General features: G+C 34.4%; 3 protein-coding genes across 10 annotated transcripts in view; 2 read left to right on the top strand and 1 right to left on the bottom strand.

Annotated features, from left to right (window-relative positions):
• The window catches only part of LOC143895620 (fatty acid hydroxylase domain-containing protein 2), a 21,205-nt gene extending 9,269 nt beyond the window's left edge, over window positions 1-11,936 (top strand). For 2 of the 4 annotated variants that reach the window (XM_077402920.1, XM_077402917.1), the window contains exons 3-6: window positions 1,756-1,859; window positions 2,429-2,756; window positions 4,018-4,290; window positions 4,432-6,767. In XM_077402920.1, the coding sequence (XP_077259046.1) occupies window positions 1,756-1,859; window positions 2,429-2,756; window positions 4,018-4,290; window positions 4,432-4,591 (865 nt within the window). In that variant the 3' untranslated portion in view covers window positions 4,592-6,767. Of the gene's footprint in view, window positions 1-1,755; window positions 1,860-2,428; window positions 2,757-4,017; window positions 4,291-4,431; window positions 6,768-9,665 lie in introns of those variants that run through there. The other 2 variants (XM_077402919.1, XM_077402918.1) reach the window with 2 other exon arrangements.
• LOC143895622 (uncharacterized) lies at window positions 7,368-10,069 on the bottom strand. The gene is made up of 2 exons (XM_077402923.1): window positions 9,863-10,069; window positions 7,368-8,986 (listed from the first exon to the last, which is right to left on the bottom strand). Exons 1-2 carry the CDS (start codon window positions 10,067-10,069, stop codon window positions 8,234-8,236), a joined length of 960 nt encoding a protein of 319 aa, XP_077259049.1. The 3' UTR covers window positions 7,368-8,233.
• LOC143895613 (putative phosphorylase b kinase regulatory subunit alpha) lies at window positions 10,135-20,827 on the top strand. Of its 5 annotated transcripts, none has more exons than XM_077402881.1 (15): window positions 10,135-10,271; window positions 13,172-13,666; window positions 13,826-14,271; window positions 14,375-14,690; window positions 14,987-15,200; window positions 15,292-15,401; window positions 15,496-15,643; window positions 17,278-17,456; window positions 17,689-17,842; window positions 18,309-18,598; window positions 18,681-19,236; window positions 19,319-19,371; window positions 19,665-19,823; window positions 19,938-20,195; window positions 20,528-20,827. In XM_077402881.1, exons 2-15 carry the CDS (start codon window positions 13,184-13,186, stop codon window positions 20,753-20,755), a joined length of 3,594 nt encoding a protein of 1,197 aa, XP_077259007.1. In that variant the 5' UTR covers window positions 10,135-10,271; window positions 13,172-13,183; the 3' UTR covers window positions 20,756-20,827. The 5 variants fall into 5 exon arrangements, with proteins under 5 accessions (XP_077259007.1, XP_077259006.1, XP_077259009.1 ...); XM_077402880.1 differs by lacking the exon at window positions 10,135-10,271 and adding an exon at window positions 12,521-12,723; XM_077402883.1 differs by lacking the exons at window positions 10,135-10,271; window positions 15,496-15,643 and adding exons at window positions 12,536-12,723; window positions 16,564-16,711.

The following is a 20,827-nucleotide window of genomic DNA, read 5'->3' as shown; positions in this document are numbered from 1 at the left end:
TTCCTACTCTCCCCATCGATAAAATTTCTATAAACTTTAATAGTACAAAACGAAAGTTATTACCAAACCAAAAAGATATTTGTGACGCAAAAATTTGATGCTACTGGATCATATAATATTTATAATTATATTATATTATTAGATATAATGTTAATTATTGTTTTATACAATTTTATTTTATTTATATTTCTCTTTTGATTTCTCCTCTTGCATTGCTCTTCTACTACAACTTTATATCTAATCGCATATGCATTAGAAAATAATGTAAACATGATTAGGTGTGCAAATTAATTCAGCATTTCTAATTACTACTATACTTTACATGGTTTCCCGTACTTTTTCTGGATTCAAAGTGCTAATAATACTCGTTCTCAAGTGGTTGAAAAACATAATCTAAAAAAAAAAGCAATAAATACTGATAACGGTTGATATATAAGGTGCATTTAAGATATTGCATTTTTTTTGCATTCCTTTTAATTTAAAAAATGCTACTGAAACCGTTGAAACGATGCTCTGCTTTTGTGTTGCGACTTACAAAACGTGCAAAAATGAAAGTATCAGAAATTTCGTGATGGACATTTTAATATGACCGAGAATATCTTAGCCAGTCTAAAAAAATTTAGAGAACTGCACTTTTGGATAAGAATTCCGCACAGATACAAGAACTCGCTTCGCAGCTTAAAATCACGCAAGGAGCCATTTTCATTTGACTACGATGAGGAAAAATTCAGAAAAAGAATAAGTGAGTTCCACATGCGCTAATTGAAGACAACAATGGACGCCTACCTTCAATATGGCCGACTTTGTCAAACTAAAAAGAAAAGAAATACTTTCTTGTACTAATTATGATGAGAGATGGATCCTATATTATAATAATCTTGAGCGTAAAATGTCATAGGTATAATAGATCTAACAATGCCGACATCTACAAAGCTTATCATCCATGCCAAGAAGGTATTGCCTTGTGAGACATGAAAGGCATACTCTATTATGAATTTCTAAATCCAGGCGGAACACTCACGGTAAATCGTTGCCAACAACAAACTCATCAATTTGAGCGACGAGTTGAAACGAAAGACACTGTTTACTGGTCAAAGAAACGGTAAAGGAATTTTGATTTACAACGCTCGTTCATAAAAGCAATAAAGGATGTCATCTTCTCCTTGTGAGAATTTATCTTTCGCGCGGCTTATTCATCAGACATGATCCTTTCAAATGACCAAATCGCTACAGCATCACTTGAACATACACTTTAAGATAATTGACAATTAATATCCAAAAATGCCTCAATATCACTTTAAAGCTATCAAGTTTTAAATCGCGATGGAATTCGAAAGCACGATCAGCAGCGTATAAAATTGATATATATAACAATGGAAATTATTTTAATATAATTACTGTAATTTTTTAAAAATAAATCTTTAATTTTTTAAGGAACACCGAATTAATTTGCGCATCTAATATTTTTTAAATACTTAAAAAAGTAATCGAATATTCGTAGTTCGCGATAAAGAAGGTCAAATAATCTCTTAAATTTTCAGCTGACGACATTGATAACTTTTATACATTGATAACAAATTGAAATTTTTCGCTTGCGAACATCCTATGTAGTAGACAATTCGAAAAATAAATAATTTTGATGTTGCGTAAAAAAATTATTTATCTTTGCAGAACTAAAATAAATTCTTCAGTATGCTATTCTTCTGATTAATTTACTTTTTTTTTTAAATTTTATTAATGAAGAAGAAATTTCAGGCATTTACAAAGATTCTGGGGTGCATCCGGCGACTTTTGGCAAGCTCAGTGGGATAAAATTTTGGATAAATTTGGAGATGATCCTGTCACGCTATGGGTTTACGGTAAGTTTGTGATATACATATTAGTTCTTACAAACTCAGAAGATGCATACTGTTTTGTCCGCGCTGAGCATATTGCATCTTAATACAGAACAGAATAGATACATAATTTTGTATACATAAGGATTATTAGTTTTGATTGCAAATTCTTTGACTAATTTAAACTTCTTTTAAATTGAAACGTTAAAAGTTTTTGATAGCTACCTTTTTTATAGAATATCTTGATATTATATATGGAAAAAGCGATAACGAATAATTATTTTTCTCGAAATTCTTAAATAAAATTGATTTCAAATTTTTCAACAACATCAAAATTAGAAATTCTAAGATAACTCGTATTTTTGCATAGATTTATTATATTCACATTTTTATGTCAATTGCACTATCTGCTGTTTTTCACGATTCTCATATTATCGGGTAGTACATTTATATGTTCACGAGCATTGTTTGAAATTCATGTAGAAGAAAGAGCACTTTGCATGGCAGTGCTCGAATTTGCATCACTAAACATTATTTATAAATAGTTTCATATATACATATGTATATTTATATTATTTATTGCCGTATTGCAGGATCCTTAGTGTTGACGATCGCGGTTTACTGGATTGTCGGTGGAATTTACACTATCCTAGACCTCACCAACCGGCCAGCAGCGCTGCGTAGATACAAAATACAGCCCGGCACGAACGAGCCAGTGGACAAAAGGGAGTTATGCAAAGTGATCGCTCAAGTACTGTTCAATCAGATCGTCGTCGGCTTACCCATTATGTATCTCGGCTATTACTTCATGGAATGGCGCGGTTACCCTCCGGTGCGCGAGCTACCGACCTTCCACTGGGTGCTGGCCGAGATCGCGATTCACATATTATGCGAGGAAATTGGCTTTTATTACTCGCACAGGTACGTCAGGAAGTCACTAATCCAGAAATTCATGCATAACATTAATTGAATTCGATAAATATTATGCGTAACAAATTTTGTTTTGCCGCCAATGTTGTTGACTAGTGTCGGAATTGATATCTGGCGAACAGGTAGAAAAAAAGTTGATATTTATAAATTCATAAATATGTATGAATATATATAATAGAATTTTAAAGGTTGACAGGAGACACGGTGGAGAGCCGTGAACTTACGAATCGTAAAATTCATATTACGGCCAAAATAATGAGAAAATCGCACTTTAACTGCGGTATTCGTTTTTGATGTTATTGAAAAATTTGAAGTCAATTTTATTCAAGAATTTCGAGAAAAATCATTATTTGTTTTCCATATACAATATCAAGATATTCTATAAGTAGCTATCAAAAACTTTATAAATTTTACAAGTATTTTCAAGTAATTTTATAACATTTACAAGTAATAAATGCAAAAGTATCATTGCATTTCTATATAATTGCCAAAAAGATATTGTCATGAATTTTATTTTTTCTTCCAAGAAATATCATTAAATAAAAAATATACGTTCAATATTAGCATTTTTATATAAATAAACTACTAAAAAACGAGATGACTATTTACTTAAATTTCAGTTATTTTTGCAATGGTTTATATTTTATGCATATGTATGTATATGTACATATATGCGAGTTGTAATGTGTATCAGGAAGGCATTCTGAATTCAGAGTCGACTAGCGCAATTTAATTTTGTGGGTACTATACCTATATGAATTCTGATTAGTCTTTCCATGCTTGAAAATTGCATTTTTTTTCTATTTGACAAGCAATTAAATGCATAAAAAATATGCAAATCTGTGAAATAGTAGCAATGTCTATTTACATATTAACTTGATACACTTATCAACATATTTTAACCTTTAAGCTGAAATTATGGAGACACAAATATATATTATATATATGAATACAGATGATACTTAATTAATCTTTTAATAAGAGTTGTTTTAGACAAAATTTTCCTATATATATATCGTTTATTAGTTTCACCAATTATATACTGATTAAATTATTAATAACTAATAAATAATCAACACTTGTTTTCTTTGTCTCATTTGATGATCACGTAAAATATTAGATCGGTCTTAAAATTAGAGTTGCATTTAATAGGTACTAACTCTAGAATTTTATATTTAGTATATTATATATACCATAGATATTTATACTCAGATATCGTTAAAATATTTACTATTACTAAATCATTTTGCAGATTTCTTCATAAGCGCTCCCTATACAAATCTATACATAAGCAGCATCACGAATGGACTGCGCCCATAGCCGTCACCGCGTTGTATTGTCATCCTTTGGAAAACATCGGCTCGAATCTACTTCCACCTTTCTTGGGTGTATTTATCATGGGTTCCCATGTGGCCACCGCCTGGATTTGGTTCTCGCTTGCGATTCTTTCGACATTGAATGCACACTCCGGCTATCATTTACCGTTCTTCCCATCGCCGGAAGCGCATGACTTTCATCACTTAAAGTAATTGTCAAAATCTTTTATTTTTAAATCACATTAGAACGATTTCAGTTTATTATAAATCCTTGAATAGATTATATAACGTATTATATTTGATTATACAATTAATTTAATATAATAATTGTTTTAAATAAATACTTTCAGATTCAACCAATGCTACGGTGTGCTTGGCGTTTTAGACCGCATCCACGGTACCGACACGCAATTTCGTAATTCGCGGAATTATGCGCGCCACATAATGATGCTTAGTCTCATACCGCCCAGGGAAGCTTTCCCAGATGAGGCAAAGTACAAGTCAAAATAAAGGAACCTTTCGACGACTATATGATAGTTCTCAAAAGGTAATCTCCGAAGGAACAAAAATCTATTTGAATGCAATATTTCCTCAGTGGCGGCCGAGTTCGAAAACGTAATAGAACGTAAATATAATTGATTTTATCCAGCTAATCGATAAGCTTTTTCAATAAAAAAATTGAAATAATTTCAATAAATGCATAATTTTCAATCGTTCTGAAGTCAGTAATCCTCAATTATCTTTTTCAATTGGGGAATTCATAGTAATCACTCTTGTGAAAAAAAACTCGGCTGTCCGCTCACTGATCTAGTGATAATGACTGTATATACAAATGCCATTCAAGGTTGGACTGAATAGAGAAAGTAGCGAAAAGATTCGGAGGTTTGAGACATGAAAATTGAATTTACTCTTTTAAACTATCAATAAGAAGATAACAAAGTTATTAATAAGATCGAATAGCAAAGTTGTTTTATTTTTACTTTGGCAGCAACAAACTGAATTTTCTATTATCTGAATGTTTATTAGATTGATTTATAATACAGATATCTCCTAATATAAAACTCTCAATTTTACGAATTTATATATTAGATTGATTCATAAATAAGTTCCGCTGCAGGTAATAATAATTTATCTTTTCTGGAAATTCCAAGTTCTAATTTCACTTAATAATTTTTATTTTTACTCGATGGTAAAAAGTCCCACAATTGCAAATCACTAATATTGTGCATATCGTACACGATTGTGAAAGAAAAATCTTAAAATAAAGGATTTGAAAGTATATATACGTCACATAATGCCTTGGGAATTTACACGGAAACCTGTTGTAGCGAGATTTAAAAAAATTGAAGTGTATGTGAAAGTGTCGTAACAAATCGAGCAGAACGAAAGCGGTTTGGAAAGTTTCCTTTGGGGAGACATAACTTTGAAAGATAAACTATGGATTGATCATTATTCTGACGATGACGAAGTTTTATTAGGTACAACAAAATCCACAACAAAAAAGCAAAGATACTAAATCGTTCCAATCCATTACAACCACGTCATATAAAAAAAAAATGGAATTTATTTACGAATGAATTCAATATTTCATTTATGTACATGCAAATTTGTATGTACATAAATGTACTATACTAAAATTATATTCTTAAAATTATATGTGACAAACACACATGAGGTTCTCCGATAATTATTTCTTGAATTTTTCTTTCAGTTCGACCTTGGCGCCATTCGTACTTTTCTATAATATTTCTAGTATTACTATTAAGAATACGTATTAGATTTAAGCTGTATATTCATGCACAAGTTCTTACATTAAATTTAATAACGTATTTTTTACACACTTCTGATGTTTTTTTCATAACCAAATTAACAAGTTTACTTTTTTGATAATGATGGAAAAAGATAAGGCAAAAAATAAAAATTAAGTTATTATAAATGAAACTTCTGTTCTTAAATTCTTAATCCAATTAATATTTGAAATTATATTTTCGTAGTACTTTCAAATATACATTGTAATGAAAAGACAAATAACATTTCAAATATGAGAAATTACTATTTTTATATTTAGTTTCATAGCGCAGATATTAGCTTGATTTAGTTTTAATCTAAGATAAGATCTAAATAACTGTACTTCTTGAAAATAAATATAACTTTTACTAGCATATTAGAAAAAAAGGACGTTTAGGAATTTGAATTTCTCCTTACACACTGAGAGAAAAGTATACTAAATATATCATATTGATTATAGACGCACACATATATTAACACCAATTACCTGACAATGAATCTTTGATATAAAACGTTTTCACGGCATTCTGTATTTTTCTCGCGAGAAAAATCTCCATTTGTGAAAACTAAATGAAAAGCAGAAACAAATATTCTTATTTTATTAACTACAATGATTTTAAATCGTATTTAACAAGGTGTATCGCGATATTCTTGAAAATCTTAAGAGAATTTAGGAAAGTAGTATATAAAACTGTTACTTTAAAGTCACCTTAGATCATTGAAGATCAATATGAAATGAACCGAAAATTAATGTTTGAGTGTGCAGATATGTAAAGCTCTCTTTCCGCAATGTGATTACTCATCGAGTATGAGACTCGTAATTAACATGTTATCACTAACGTTACTGAATTTATGTACCTATATAATAAGCTTAATAATAAAATCTTTACAAATGTCATTCCCTTTCTTTTTCTCTTTTTCTTTATCTCTCAATATGAAGTCTTTATAACGAATATTATTTTAGTAGGTGCGCAAAACGATGTAACAACGTGCGATTTGCAAATATATATGTATATTTTTTGTAACAATATGAATATTTTTTCTCTTACATAGACATAGTACAAAAATAATAATTATTTTATTGCTTTTTCCCCATGGTATATTTCTATATTTGATAAAATATACTTTTTCAAAGGTCTAAAACGCAACACTTTGTTTTCAAAAGTCGCAATCTCAAAAGATCTTACACAGATTGAATAATTTCACAAATCATTGGCCATCATATTTACATAGCGAGATGACATTTCATAGTGTCTGCTCTGATATCCTGTACGTATGGCAATTACATAAAGTATCCTTTCTAGGTGAATCTAAATAGATTGAACATTTGTAAATTATCCTGCAAAGAGATGCAAGCTTACAAATACAGTACAAACAAAAAATGCAACTAACAAACTTACAATGTACAAATCGAGTAGCTCTTTGGTAAAAGTTTGTGTACACTATCGCATTTCATACATTAAACTGTTCTTATAAACTACGGTTTTTGCATGCGGAAAAAATCGCGCACAATACTATTTGCTGAGGGAGCACTTTCAAAGCACAATATGATTCTGTTGAATCGAAGACGCAATCCTGGCTCTGCAGAAATTCAACTATTATTGTCAGATTAGGCAATTGGACCCTCGGTAAATTTCTCTTACATTCTCTAATGCGAGAGATGGCGTCAAATGCAACACGTACATTTACATACAAAAGATTCGAAAAGTCACCTCGAAAAGATATAACATATACAAAAAAATATATATATATATATATATATTAAAATTTGTTCACGTTAACAAGAAACAAATTTTGGGAGAAATTTTCAATATACATATAAATTCATATATATGTATAAACATGTACTAAAAAATATTTTAGAAACTTATGTTAGATTTAGAAGCTGCAGTGAAGTATTTACAAAACCGTTGTTAAAATGCCGTCGACAATATTTCTCCTTCAATACAATTGTAAATCTTATCACGCCACAATTATTATAATTGTCACTACATTATTATTAAGGCAAGTATGATAAAAAAATTGTATAGCAAATTTAGATACCAATGCAGTGAGCTTAGACATTATTACAATATTATAATTAGCACGATATATCATTCAATATGTTTATAAAAGGGCATAAAGTGTCAAGATCTTTGATATCTTTCTTGATATATACTAATGATAGGTATCGTTGGGACATTTATATCGTTATGTAAGAAGGAATCAACGCAGAGTATATCGTTACTCAACTATTTCAAGAGAACATGACAAATCTGCGTTTACAAAAATGGAAGAAGATAGAAGAACGCGGGAATTGATGATTGATTGCCTCTTGCATAACGTCTATTTAATCTCGTGGAACACTTTTTTCTTATATGGCTCTCAGTCATTGTACATTCCGTCGATAAGAAAATCCATCCTTCGATAGTGCCTCTTATCCCAACAATCTCGACCGCGCCTGTACAATACGAAAATCACAGCGCCCAATATCGGTAAAGCGAAGATCGTTATAATAACCGGCACAATGTAGTCGATTTTCCTTGGCATGCCTAGTGGAGGATTCTTCGTTCGTGAGAGCGGTATAGATTCATTGATTTCTGGCCCGTCAACAGTCGTCACCGTTGGCTTAGGCTTCGGTATATGCTTCTCAATGTGCGAGGATACCTTCGGCGCTGTCTTACTACTATTCGTAATCTCTGGCTGAGATGTGGTTTTATTTGCTGGTACCAAACCTGCATCGGAGCTTATACCGTGATTTAAGCTATCGGAGGGTGGATCAGTGGCATTTAATTTTGGGTTACTAACGTTGGAAGTTTCAGGTTTGATACGAGCTGTTTCTATCGCGGGACTGCTTTCCATTATGGGTTTCACACTTTCGAAAGTGGTCTGATTGAGCGATACGTTTTCCACATTCCGATCTATGCTCTTCGTCGATGCTGTATCATCTACCACTCCCTTTCTCGGTTTTATTTTCTCTTCAACTCCCTTCCTAGGGACCACGGAACCCGTGCGACTGGCATAGGGTCTCTCTCTCGTCCTGACTTCGCCAAGCGATTCGGTTGTAACTTCAACGCTTCCACGTTGAGACGAAGCGGACATTAATATAGGTCTTCCTTCCGCCACGCTAGAATACCGCTTGAAAAATATTTCATTACTTTACAAAAAGAACCATTTAATTTCCCTCAAAGACTAATTATCTTATGTCGAGTAAGAAAATATACATTCCTAGATGCAAAAATCCACACCCTGTCATAAAGATCTAGAATGATAAAAAGCAATACTGAATTTATATACTTATCGTTGGTATACTAGTGCATACATGAACACAAGATAAACGCAGATAGCACAGAAAGATGGGACGTGATCTGATAATTCAATAGATAAAAAAAGAGATATTTAATATACGCGGTACAATTAAATAAATTTCAAATAAAATATAGAAGAGAGCAAGACAAAAAATGTTCAAAATAAAAATAAAAAAAGAAGACCACCCACACATAGAATCGGAAGGAAAGGAAAGAAGTGAAACAAAATAAACCAGAGTACAAAAAAAATACACAAAATAAAAATAAAATAAGGCCACTCACGTAGAATCAGATACGAATGAAAGAACTGAAACAAAATCAAGCAAAAGAATACAAAACGAAAGGAAATAAGAGAAAAGGGAGGATCTTGCACAGGTAAAAATATGCAGACAGTCATAAAACGCAGAAGAATAAATAAAACCATGAACCGCAAAGCGAAAAGAAAAGAATGCAAATAAAAAACACGAAATAATAAGATAAAATTAAAAATTCTGTTTTATTTTTTGTAGCTGCACCGTTATACCTTCCACACTCGGAACGAGCACGCGCAATTGTGAGTCTTGAGTCGTCGCAGAAGGAAAAAGGAAAAGGAAAAACGATAAGCACAATGTCTAAATCTAAAGAAACAAAATTCGGCGCAATTGTCACACGTGCAAACGGAGAAATGCGCGTTCGCGCAACGCGCACCTGGCTACGGCGAACCTACCAATGCTTTCTTGTCACCCGTTGCATCGGGGGGCTCGACCGTCGGCGGAGGAGGCTCGCGAGTATCGCGACCAGCAGGCACCGACGGCGCCGAGGACGCGCCAGCTGCCGCCGCGTTGACGGGCGAGGAGGTTAGGGCCGCGAGTAGCGTGACCATCAGTAGCAGCGGCAACGGGAGCGACGAGCGTGGAGGATCGAACACGGCCATGTCGCGTGCGCGGTATCCCGACCCGACCGGATCAGCCGTGCGCGAGAACTCCGTCCGTCGTCCGTGGAACGTGGAACCCGGCGGGACACGCGCGAGACGCGAGACACTCCCGCGAGACGAAACTCAAAATAAGGAGGGGAAAGGAAAAAGAAAAGGAACGGAGCGACGCCCGCAACACCGCGAGAGCGACCGATGACCGACGGTCAGTCCATAACCGCTGATGGCCGCCGCGAACTGTCCTGTCGCCTGTCGCGCGTGCGGGAAGGCGGCATTCGCGGCACGCAACAACGAGGCCTCTCTTCTCTTCGTTTCGGCTGCACTTTCGCTGCTTCCCCAGCTTCCCTTCTCTCCCTCCCTTCCCTTCGTTTCTCTCGCTCTTTCGAGTGTTCGAGCATGTATACATACAGGGTGTCCCAGATCAGCGAGAAACGAGCGCGCAGTGGTCTCATAAAATGTACCGATTTTTTTTTTTTTTTTTTTTTAACTTCGGGGAAAGATAAAGGAGACAAATCGAAGATTTCGACTTTCGTTAGCGATAGCCTTATTCGCGTTCGTTTATTCTTTTTTTCTCTCCAACGTCTAACTGTATACTCTCTTCATCTCTTGTCCATTTTATTTTAAGTGCAGGAAGTAGTTCAACTATGCAAAAGGCAGACCTACATATACATTGTGCAATTGTTTAGAAATGAGAGAAAACTTCCATGGCGACTTGCGAAAGCTTCGCAATACTTTTGCAATAAACGTGAACATATAATGTATACTTGATTCGCTGTTAATTGCCAGAGCGTGTTTTTACGAAACGCAATTATATATTAAGAAAAATGACATTCCGGGAGAAAATTTTTTTTTAAATAATTATATATAAAATATATTATCATGCGTATGTTTTATTCTTTCCTTTGTATATAATTTCTGTTTATATATTACAAGAAAAATAATAAGAATTACAAAATAATTAACAAGGTAATTTTTGCATTGTTTTTTTGTGCAAAAAAGTAAAATTTGAAAAAAATGAGAAAAAAATTGTTCATATATAATTTCTATTGTCTTTCGGCTAACTCTATATAGGTACATCGAATCAATGCAAAGTCGAAAAGCACAATATGCATATATTTCGTAATTAAGTTAAATATCAAGGCATGAAATTTAAATCAACACCTTAATTGAGTTAAATATAACATTTTGTGACTTTTAACTACCGTGTGAGTCGAAATTTATATATTATTTCAACGCGAAACAGTATTATTTTAACTTCGTTGATTTAGGAGGAGCAGTAACGACCTATGAAAGGATGATTAAGAATGACTCAAATTGAGTATAATTTGAAATTAAGAATTTAACAGTGTATATTTACTTTAGAGGTAAAGCATATCGTATCTCCAGTTTTTGTCAAAATGGAATTAATACATTTTTCAAGTTAACAGGAGCTTAAATTGTATAATGATAAAGCGTCTTATGTCTATTGTCACTAATTCCCAAGATAATTGGAAAGTGTTGTATTGAAAATGTTTCTATAGTGTCCAATTTTTAAACCAGATACAATCCGTTATTAGCAGTTGTACTATTAAAAACGTGTCAGTTAAATTACTCGATTGAAAACTTGATAAATCAGGTTGCTATTTTTATTTTATATCTTAAAAACAGATATATCTATCATTTCCCTATTTACCTCTTAAGTCTTATTAGGGCCGATATCACAGTCTCCGATTAACGTGATCCTCCGCGATTAAACTCACTCTTCGTCTCTTTCTAGAGGGACAGTTAGAAAGAGTTGGAGGATCACGTTAATCGGAGACTGTGCGTGATATCGCTATCGGCCCTTAGAAACAGATATTATATTATACATTCGATATGGAATATTGGCCAATATGTTTCGTTAACTTAAACGCTTAATATTTGTAACAGAAATAATTTGTTAAAGCAGAGAATAGTTGGTGTATGAATAGTACATGTAAATATCATTTCAAATTATGTTACACTTCTGACTTATACCAACCAAACAGTTGTCACGTGATCTGCTGCATGCGCGTGCGGCCACTGAGCATGCGCGTGTGGCCGCAGGGCATGGTCGTAGTCGCTGCATCTCGTCGGTATGACAGGAATCATAACCTGATTCCTGTCAACTTTAACCGTTAATATCTCGCTTCGCGGGGCAGAGCGACCCTTTTTTCTGCCAGATTCGGTCGTTTCGTGCAAAAACGCGTCGATTAAGTCCAAGTTGAACGAAATCGGTGAGGAGGCCACTATTCTTCAGATTTACCGATTTAACTAAGAATCGTTTTTCTGGTTGGGTTATCTTTTCTTTCCTCGAGCCTGGCTGTACCGCTTATCATGACGAAATATATGTATATGTGACCTCGTATGTGACCCACGCGACCCACGTGACTGAATCTCTCACGTCTGCGTATGCGTGGATCCCCCTCGCATGATCTGGGTCTGGGAGCGCTATAGATATACGTAATACGTATGTACGCGGTACGCATCGAGCGGACTTGACATTCGTTTCACATTGCGTCTCAAAGCTCGCCGTCATAGCCGCTTCATTGACTCGCGAGAAAATGCAGTTCTCCCGTTTTTTCACGGGACGTCGTCGTCGGTTCGGCGCTTAGTGTACCGATCGGTTCAGGAATCCAAGATCGACAATCGCCACCGAGGTACACACGCAGCTTGATCAATCACGATAAATTTTAACCCTAATTTTCGAAATTGCGTGCCTACTCCTGCTCTTGATGGTTTAAACGCTCCGGAAGTGCGATAATCGTAACTAATTTACAAGTTGACCCTTTGCCTCGTGACTCACAACAACAGATCTACATGAGAAATTATTCCGTTAAGATTATTCAGTTGCTGTGTATTCAGTTGCACGATTGTAATTCGCTCATAAAGTCAGTTGATTTCAACTAGCTTGTGATTAACTTAGAAGTATATACGATATATAAAAACAACACACAGAAGAGTAATTAAATTAGCTAGATAGACTTGACAAGGTACAATAGATTTGATACTTCATGTGCGGTATGCAAGTCTGTATTTATAATTTGACTAGAAACCTGCCTAAACATAAAATGCACAGATATCGTAATCTTTCCTTTTTTTTTACAGTGAAAGCACGAAATGCGTAGTAGAAGCAACTCCGGCGTCCGTTTGGACTATTACCAACGGATCGTCTACAAGATAATCATGAACCATCAGAATCCCGTTACTGGGCTCTTTCCCGCAAGTACCGACAACGATCACGCCTGGATACGGGATAATGTTTATTGCATACTCGCTGTATGGGGTCTGTCGATGGCCTATAAAAAAATAGCAGATGCCGACGAAGATAGGGCGAAGACTTACGAACTGGAGCAGAGCTGTGTGAAGTTAATGAGGGGTCTCTTGATGGCAATGATGCAGCAGAAGGAGAAGGTGGAAAAGTTCAAGTCCACTCAAAATCCACACGACGCCTTGCATGCGAAGTACAGCTCTATCAATGGTCAAAGTGTGGTTGGAGACGCCGAATGGGGACATCTTCAAATCGACGCGATTTCTCTGTATCTTTTAATTCTGGCCCAAATGATAGCATCTGGCTTACAAATTATTTTCAACCTGGATGAGGTATTGATATCTGTGACTCTCGTGTACCGTAAACTTGAACAAATGTGCGATATTTTTCAGTAATTAATACAAGTATAAATGCATTCGCGTGTGATTGTAGGCGTACGTCAGATTTACTGATTAAAGAAGCCGAATTGTACATTTGATGGTTAATTTTAGGTGGCTTTTATTCAGAACTTGGTATTTTATATCGAATCTGCCTATTGCACTCCAGACTACGGAATATGGGAAAGAGGGGATAAAACGAATCACGGTTTGCCGGAATTAAATGCAAGCAGTATCGGAATGGCCAAAGCCGCGATGGAGGCGATGAACGAATTGGATTTGTTTGGTGCGAGAGGTGGACCTACGTCGGTTATTCATGTTTTGGCCGACGAGGCACAGAAGTGTCAAGCGGTGCTGCAATCCATGCTGCCCAGAGAGTCAAATTCCAAGGAGTTGGATAGTGGTTTGCTGTCGATTATAAGTTTTCCTGCGTTTGCGGTAGATGAACTTAACTTAATTAACGAAACACGCGAAGCTATTATCAAGAAATTGCAAGGACGATATGGTTGTAAAAGATTTTTAAGAGATGGATACAAAACGCCGAAGGAGGATGTCAATAGGTACTATTTATTTAGTAATATTTTTATATAATAAATAGAAATAACATATTTTTATATTTAATAGAATTTACATTGACACTAACGATTATATCCTTGGAAATAGGTTGTATTACGAGCCATGGGAACTCCGTATGTTTGAGAATATCGAATGTGAGTGGCCGCTGTTCTTCTGTTATTTAATACTGGATTACTGCTTCCAAGGTAATAAAGAAGCAGTTGAGATGTGCACCAAACAATTGGAGGACGTAATGATTAAAACAGAAGATGGTATGAAATTGGTACCTGAGTTATACTCAGTTGCACCTGAGGATGTGTCAGCGGAGTATGCCGAACCCGGTAGCCAAAACCGAATAGCTTTGGGTAGATGTCCATTTAAATGGGCGCAATCTCTTTATATTCTAGGAAAATTGCTACAAGAGGTAACGCACTTTCAGAAGCATAATTGAGGCAAATTAGGAATTCCTTTAAATTGCCACATTTAAAGTTATTACTAGACATCATTTTTTCTTTAGTTTATATACAAATATTTAAAATATTACAAATATTAAATATTTGAAATTATTATCTGCTCTTTCTGTGTGTGTTGTGGTATATATGTATACGAAATATTTCAATTTATTAGAAATTTGTATTTGATAAAATTATTGATATTAACTATCATACTGATAACAAGATATTTTCATAACTCTTTTCAATAATTTGTTTCAATTTGCAGGGATTTCTCGCGGTTGGTGAGTTAGATCCCTTAAATAGACGATTATGTAGCGAGAAAAAGCCGGATGTCGTGGTGCAAGTAGTCATCTTGGCAGAAGACACAGAAATCAGGGAAAAAATTGCGCAGCACGATATTCATGTACAAACGATTGCAGAAGTTGCACCAATTGAAGTGCAACCTGCAAAAGTTCTCAGTCATTTGTACACATATTTAGGTATGACTCAACAAAATTGCAAATAATTTAGAAATAGCTTGCTACACAATTAGCACAATTTAAATTATATGTTTTATAATATTTTTTTTAGGACGCAACAAGAAACTGGGATTGTTAGGACGTAAGTCAAGGGACGTAGGGATTCTCAGCACTAGTAAACTGTATTCCTTAAACGATAAGATATTCGCATTCACACCGCAGGTAAATATACGCTCTTTATGGAGAGCCCCACCATCTCTTTGTATCTTTACTTCTTTTCTTATGTTTCCTCTTGTTCTCGCGTCGAATTGACTAGTTGACAGATATGACCCGCTTCTACATCGCATCGGACTATGAGCTCATGATTGACATATTCAAAGGTGAAATTAATTTCTTGAAGTCTAGTTGGCAGAATATGTTGGGCCGGCCCCTCGTGGTCATGCCCCTCAAGAATATTCATCTAGGTAATTTAACGATTTCACGGAATCAGTTCTTTTTTTATAGCCGTTACTTCAGGCTTTCTGAAGTCGTTGAAGTTGTCATGATTAGAACAAATTTTGTAGCTCCTAGAAATTTTGACGAATTTCTTGCGTGAGAAATCTCGTTTTTTTACAAACACTGTGACTGTCCGCAACAACTAATATTTGCTTGCATGCGTTTGTTTTTGTCATGGTTTCATTTAACAATTATTTAACTCTCTATGGCTTTACTGGATATGATTTTGAACACTGAAAGTTATTTAGATTTTGTATCATATATGTCTTATACTACGTTTACGCGAGCGTTACTTCTGCAGTAACTTACGATAATTCCTTCGCGTAAACGGGATTTTGTAGTAACTTACGATAATTTACTCCGCGTAAACGTAGTATTAGTAATATATGTATCGTAATATAAGTTCTATTTGTGATTCGGTAATGTAATTTAGTTTCGAAATTAGTACATAATATTATCCATATACTACGTTTACGCGAGCGTTACTTCTGTAGTAACTTACGATATATTACTCGTTTACGCGGAGTAAATTATCGTAAGTTACTACAAAATCCCGTTTACGCGAAGGAATTATCGTAAGTTACTACAGAAGTAACGTTTGCGTAAACGTAGTAATAGAGGGTTACGACGTGAGCTTTTAATTAGTTTTCATGTTATGTTTCTATTCTTTTCATCACTAACATGACTTGAAAACTTGGACCTCAAAAGTGAACGCGATTGTGAGTTGTATTGATATTGAAGACGTTGAGCTGATACAGTGCGGGATGAAATCAAAATATTTGAGGCGAGATCATTTCATCTTCAAGCATCAAGCAATATAATTATCCTGAATTATCCTGATATGGCTTATTATGTGTTCGGTGGTATGCGCGTGTGTTGCATGTGTTAGAAATTTGACACGGAGGAGTACTACACGACAAACGACGTCGACCTGCTTGTGAACACATTTACAACCACCTTGGCCTTCCTCAAAATCAACTGGAAGCAAATGCTCGGCAGACCAACTGTAACCCTTGTCGCTACTCATAATCATTTAGGTACGGTTTCATCGGAAGCTTTAGATCTCATCCTACAACGAAAAGCTCGTCGGAGATTACATAGGATTGTATAGCATATAGCGCTAGCGTGAAATTAATTGTTAGAAACCATGTACAGGGTATCATAAAATTCAGATATAAAAATTCTGCTATAGTAGCAAAATTTATGGAGAAATAAGTAACGAGAACAATTATTCTTATTTCAAGCAATGGTTTTTTAAATACAAGTTTGAAACTTGAGTGAATCATGAATTGCCATTGAAGTGTTATTTGTCTGTGTATTAATGTTAATCTTTTGTCTTGCATCAATATGATGCGAAATAATCTTTAATTACATTTAGTAATTATATGATCAATCCAATTTTAAATCTTTATTTAAACATTGTTCTGAAATAAAATATCGCGCATGCACTTTTATTGTCCAGTTTGTTGTGATTTTTTACTATAATTCCTGTGCATGAATTTTGTGATATCTTGTATAGAGAAGTTATCGTTTCCAGTGTAAAAAGGCACTTTATCTCTTACTTATTTTTTTATCAAAATTAATTAACGATTTTTTTTTTTAGATCAAGGTAAGATACCGTTAGCTATGATAACCACCTTGAAAAAACTTAAAAGCGGCTATATCAACGGTACTAGAGTGTCATTGGGAAATTTGAACGATTTTTTGAGCACGTCGTGTATCACGAATCTTAGTTTCCTGGGAAGTTCCGAAGATGGCCGTCCTGACAAACTAAATCCTCAGGTATATAAAATTCAAATGGCATGTCTGTTCAAAATAAAGTTACAACGTGTAATATACATTAACAGAATTATTTGCAAAATAACTAAACATGTACTGTCTCATAAATTTTTTTTAATGCTATATCTCTTTTTTAATGTTATTTTGTTGTGCATAGCATAAATCCAATTGAACATAAAATCTTTATTTATATATTTAATTGATACACGTTAATCTCATTTTTTATGTTTACAAGATCCAACAATATTTAGAGGAACATTTAATGCGGCCATTCCCTCATCGTGCAGGACTGCTCAATAAGCCTGGTCCGATACGTGGGGCGAAAAATCTGCGGCGCAGAATGTCCGTGAAAGGCGCGATAAAAAAGACCCGATCCATAGCTGTCGAACGTAAGCAACATTTGTCCCGTTAAAAAAATTCCAGATGGAATGGTTTTCATATTCTAACTGTGTGCCGATTGTATGTCTTTTAAAGAGGATTCTTAAACAATAATGCAATGTCTTCCTACTGCTGTGATTGTTACCATCTCCCAAGAATGTAAGTGTATTAACTGGATACTCTATTGTTTAATTTCCATCTAATCTTTAATATAAAAGCAAAGATAATTTTATAATATTTATTTATGATAAAAAAATCTTTATGTGATTTGTCGTTATTGTCCATACCTCTGTCTGATTATCAGATATACCTATTATGTGTATACACCTATTACATCATATATATTGTGATACAATTTGTTAATACGTATTTACATATGGATTTATTTATACAATATTTTAATACGATAAGTAATAATATCGTTAAGTTTATATTAAAAACTTTAAATTAAAAACTTCTTTTATTTAACCATTTCAGCTGAAATTCTTGGAATGGCAGGGGAAGACCGTAGACATTCTTCTGTTTTAATTGTAAATCCATTTATTGAAGTGACGGATACTACATTGTCTCTCAACGCCACTCAACCAGTGACGATTGAACGCACACCATCGCCAACAGATGAGCTGTTATCGTGGAAAAATTCCCCCAAAACCAAACATAGAACAATATCTGAGGGTCAGTATGCCGAGGCTGAAGTGGAGGAATTGCTGTCTATGCTGCGTGAAACGGAAAGCCTTGAAGAACAAGGAGATATTTTGCAGTATATTGTTAGTATATTTATCTCTTCATTTTAATTTTAATTTTAATTTGTAATAAATATTATTTTTAATACATGTAAATAACGCATAGGTGGACTCGAAAGGACTACTCTTTGATACGGGCGTACTGGAAGAGGGACATCCCGTTTTGGTGAAGGATTTGTTAAAAAGTCTTTATGAGAAAGCTTGTCAACAAAAAATGTGGGGTATCGTGCGACACAGCGCAGGTATGTTGGGTAAAAGAGTGGAGGATTTAGCGAAAGCGGTTACCGACCTACTAGTACGACAAAAGCAAGTTACTGTTGGCATGCCACCGAGCAACGAGCACACGATAGTCGCGCCTTTACCGGAGAATGAACTGCGAGCTCTGATTCATCAGGCGTACGGTGACGACGAGTCGACGGCTATGTTGACACAGGAATTGCTTGTTTATCTGGCAATGTTTATTAGAACAGAGCCACAACTATTCATGGAGATGTTGAGATTACGCGTCGGTTTGATTATACAAGTTATGGCGACAGAATTGTCGCGAACGTTAATCTGCACCGGTGAAGAGGCTTCTGAGCACTTGTTAAATCTGTCCCCTTTCGAGATGAAAAATTTGTTGCATCACATTATGAGCGGAAAAGAATTTGCTATTAGTAGTGGTACGTTTCTGTGGTTAATTAAAAATTTAAGAAAGTATGCATTAAAATATTTGTATAATGATCATATGTGCTTGTATCGCAGTTGGTCGTGGCAACTTTTCCGTCATTAGCTGCAAATCAAGTAGAGTCAGCAAGGTAATATTGTCAATATACATACAATATAAAGCTATATTTGATTTAGATCTGAACCACTCCACCAACATATTTTAATTTATAACATGCAGAAATACATTTAAATCTTTTATTTTTCTGAGTTAATTTTACTATTACATATATGATACAGTTATTTTGGCAATTAATTTTTTATTATATTATATGGGCTTTTTGATATTTCTTTTAACATTTGATGAACATAATTAATTCATGTTTTTATACCATCTATAAGTTGAACGAATATATATAGAGTTGAATACCATTCTTTTATGTAGAAATCTCAAATCGGTGGTTTCTTAAGCGCCGAACCGAATGATACTGGTGAGGCAGAAACAGATCGTCAAGGTCAGTGGTTGCGAAGGCGACGATTAGATGGTGCATTAAACAGAGTGCCGAGAGATTTCTATCCGCGTGTGTGGCAAGTACTTGAAAAGGTGAGTTTGTAAAAATTTTATTTTTATTATTATCTAATAAAACAATATGTAAATGTAATACCTAAGCTTTTTCCAACATTGTAATTCCATAAACGTTTAATTAATGTTCAACAGTGCCATGGTTTAGCGATTGAAGGAAGAGTATTGCCTCAAAATCTCACGCAGGAAATGACATCTGGCGAGTTGAAATTTGCATTAGCTGTGGAAACCGTTTTAAATACAATACCACAGCCGGAATATCGTCAACTTGTCGTCGAGGCTTTAATGGTACTAACATTAGTGACTGAATACAACATTGTGCCATCTTTAGGTGGTCTGATCGAGGTTGAACATTTGGTACATAAAGCAAACGCTATTTTCTTGGAAGATCAGGTATTCTTCTGTTTTATATTTGTAATATTAACAAAATGCAGTGTTATTAAATTATCTAATTATTAAAATTCCTTTTTCAAGTAATTTTTAAGCACTTATCGATACAGAAATTTAAAACAATATTTTCCATTTTATTAAAATTGAAATTGACTTTATCGATTTATTTGAGCTAAAACGAATCCTTTTCCATGTTGAAAATAAATCACATTTTCTATATTAAAAACACATAATAGTTCTAATGTAGATAACATAAAAAAATTATCATTTTATTTTAAAAAGTAAACTGTTTTTTCTCATCTTTAAAAAGTAAAAGATAATCATGAAATTTGTAGATGGCTATTGACGGTGACGCGACATTATGCTGCGCTAAGCCAAAGGAGCAACGTGAGATGACAGCTATGGGAACGCTTCTCTGTGGTGGAGCGGCATACATTTGTCAACACTTTTATGACACTGCTCCTAGTGGAAGTTACGGAACAATGACATACATTACGAGAGCTGTTTCCGTGACGCTTGATTGTCTACCAAAGAATGGTGACTTGGAATGTTCAATATCGTAATAAATATAATTTTAGAAATAAATGAACTTTAATTGTGGGAAAAAGATGAACAAAATAAATATTTTAGACAAA

The sequence above is a fragment of the Temnothorax americanus genome, unplaced genomic scaffold (genome assembly GCF_048541705.1).
Source record: "Temnothorax americanus isolate GAGA-0224 unplaced genomic scaffold, ASM4854170v1 Scaffold16, whole genome shotgun sequence".
Taxonomy (NCBI): Eukaryota; Metazoa; Arthropoda; class Insecta; order Hymenoptera; family Formicidae; genus Temnothorax; species Temnothorax americanus.
Note: the sequence above shows the minus strand (reverse complement) of the source record. Positions and strands in the feature narration are given on the sequence as shown.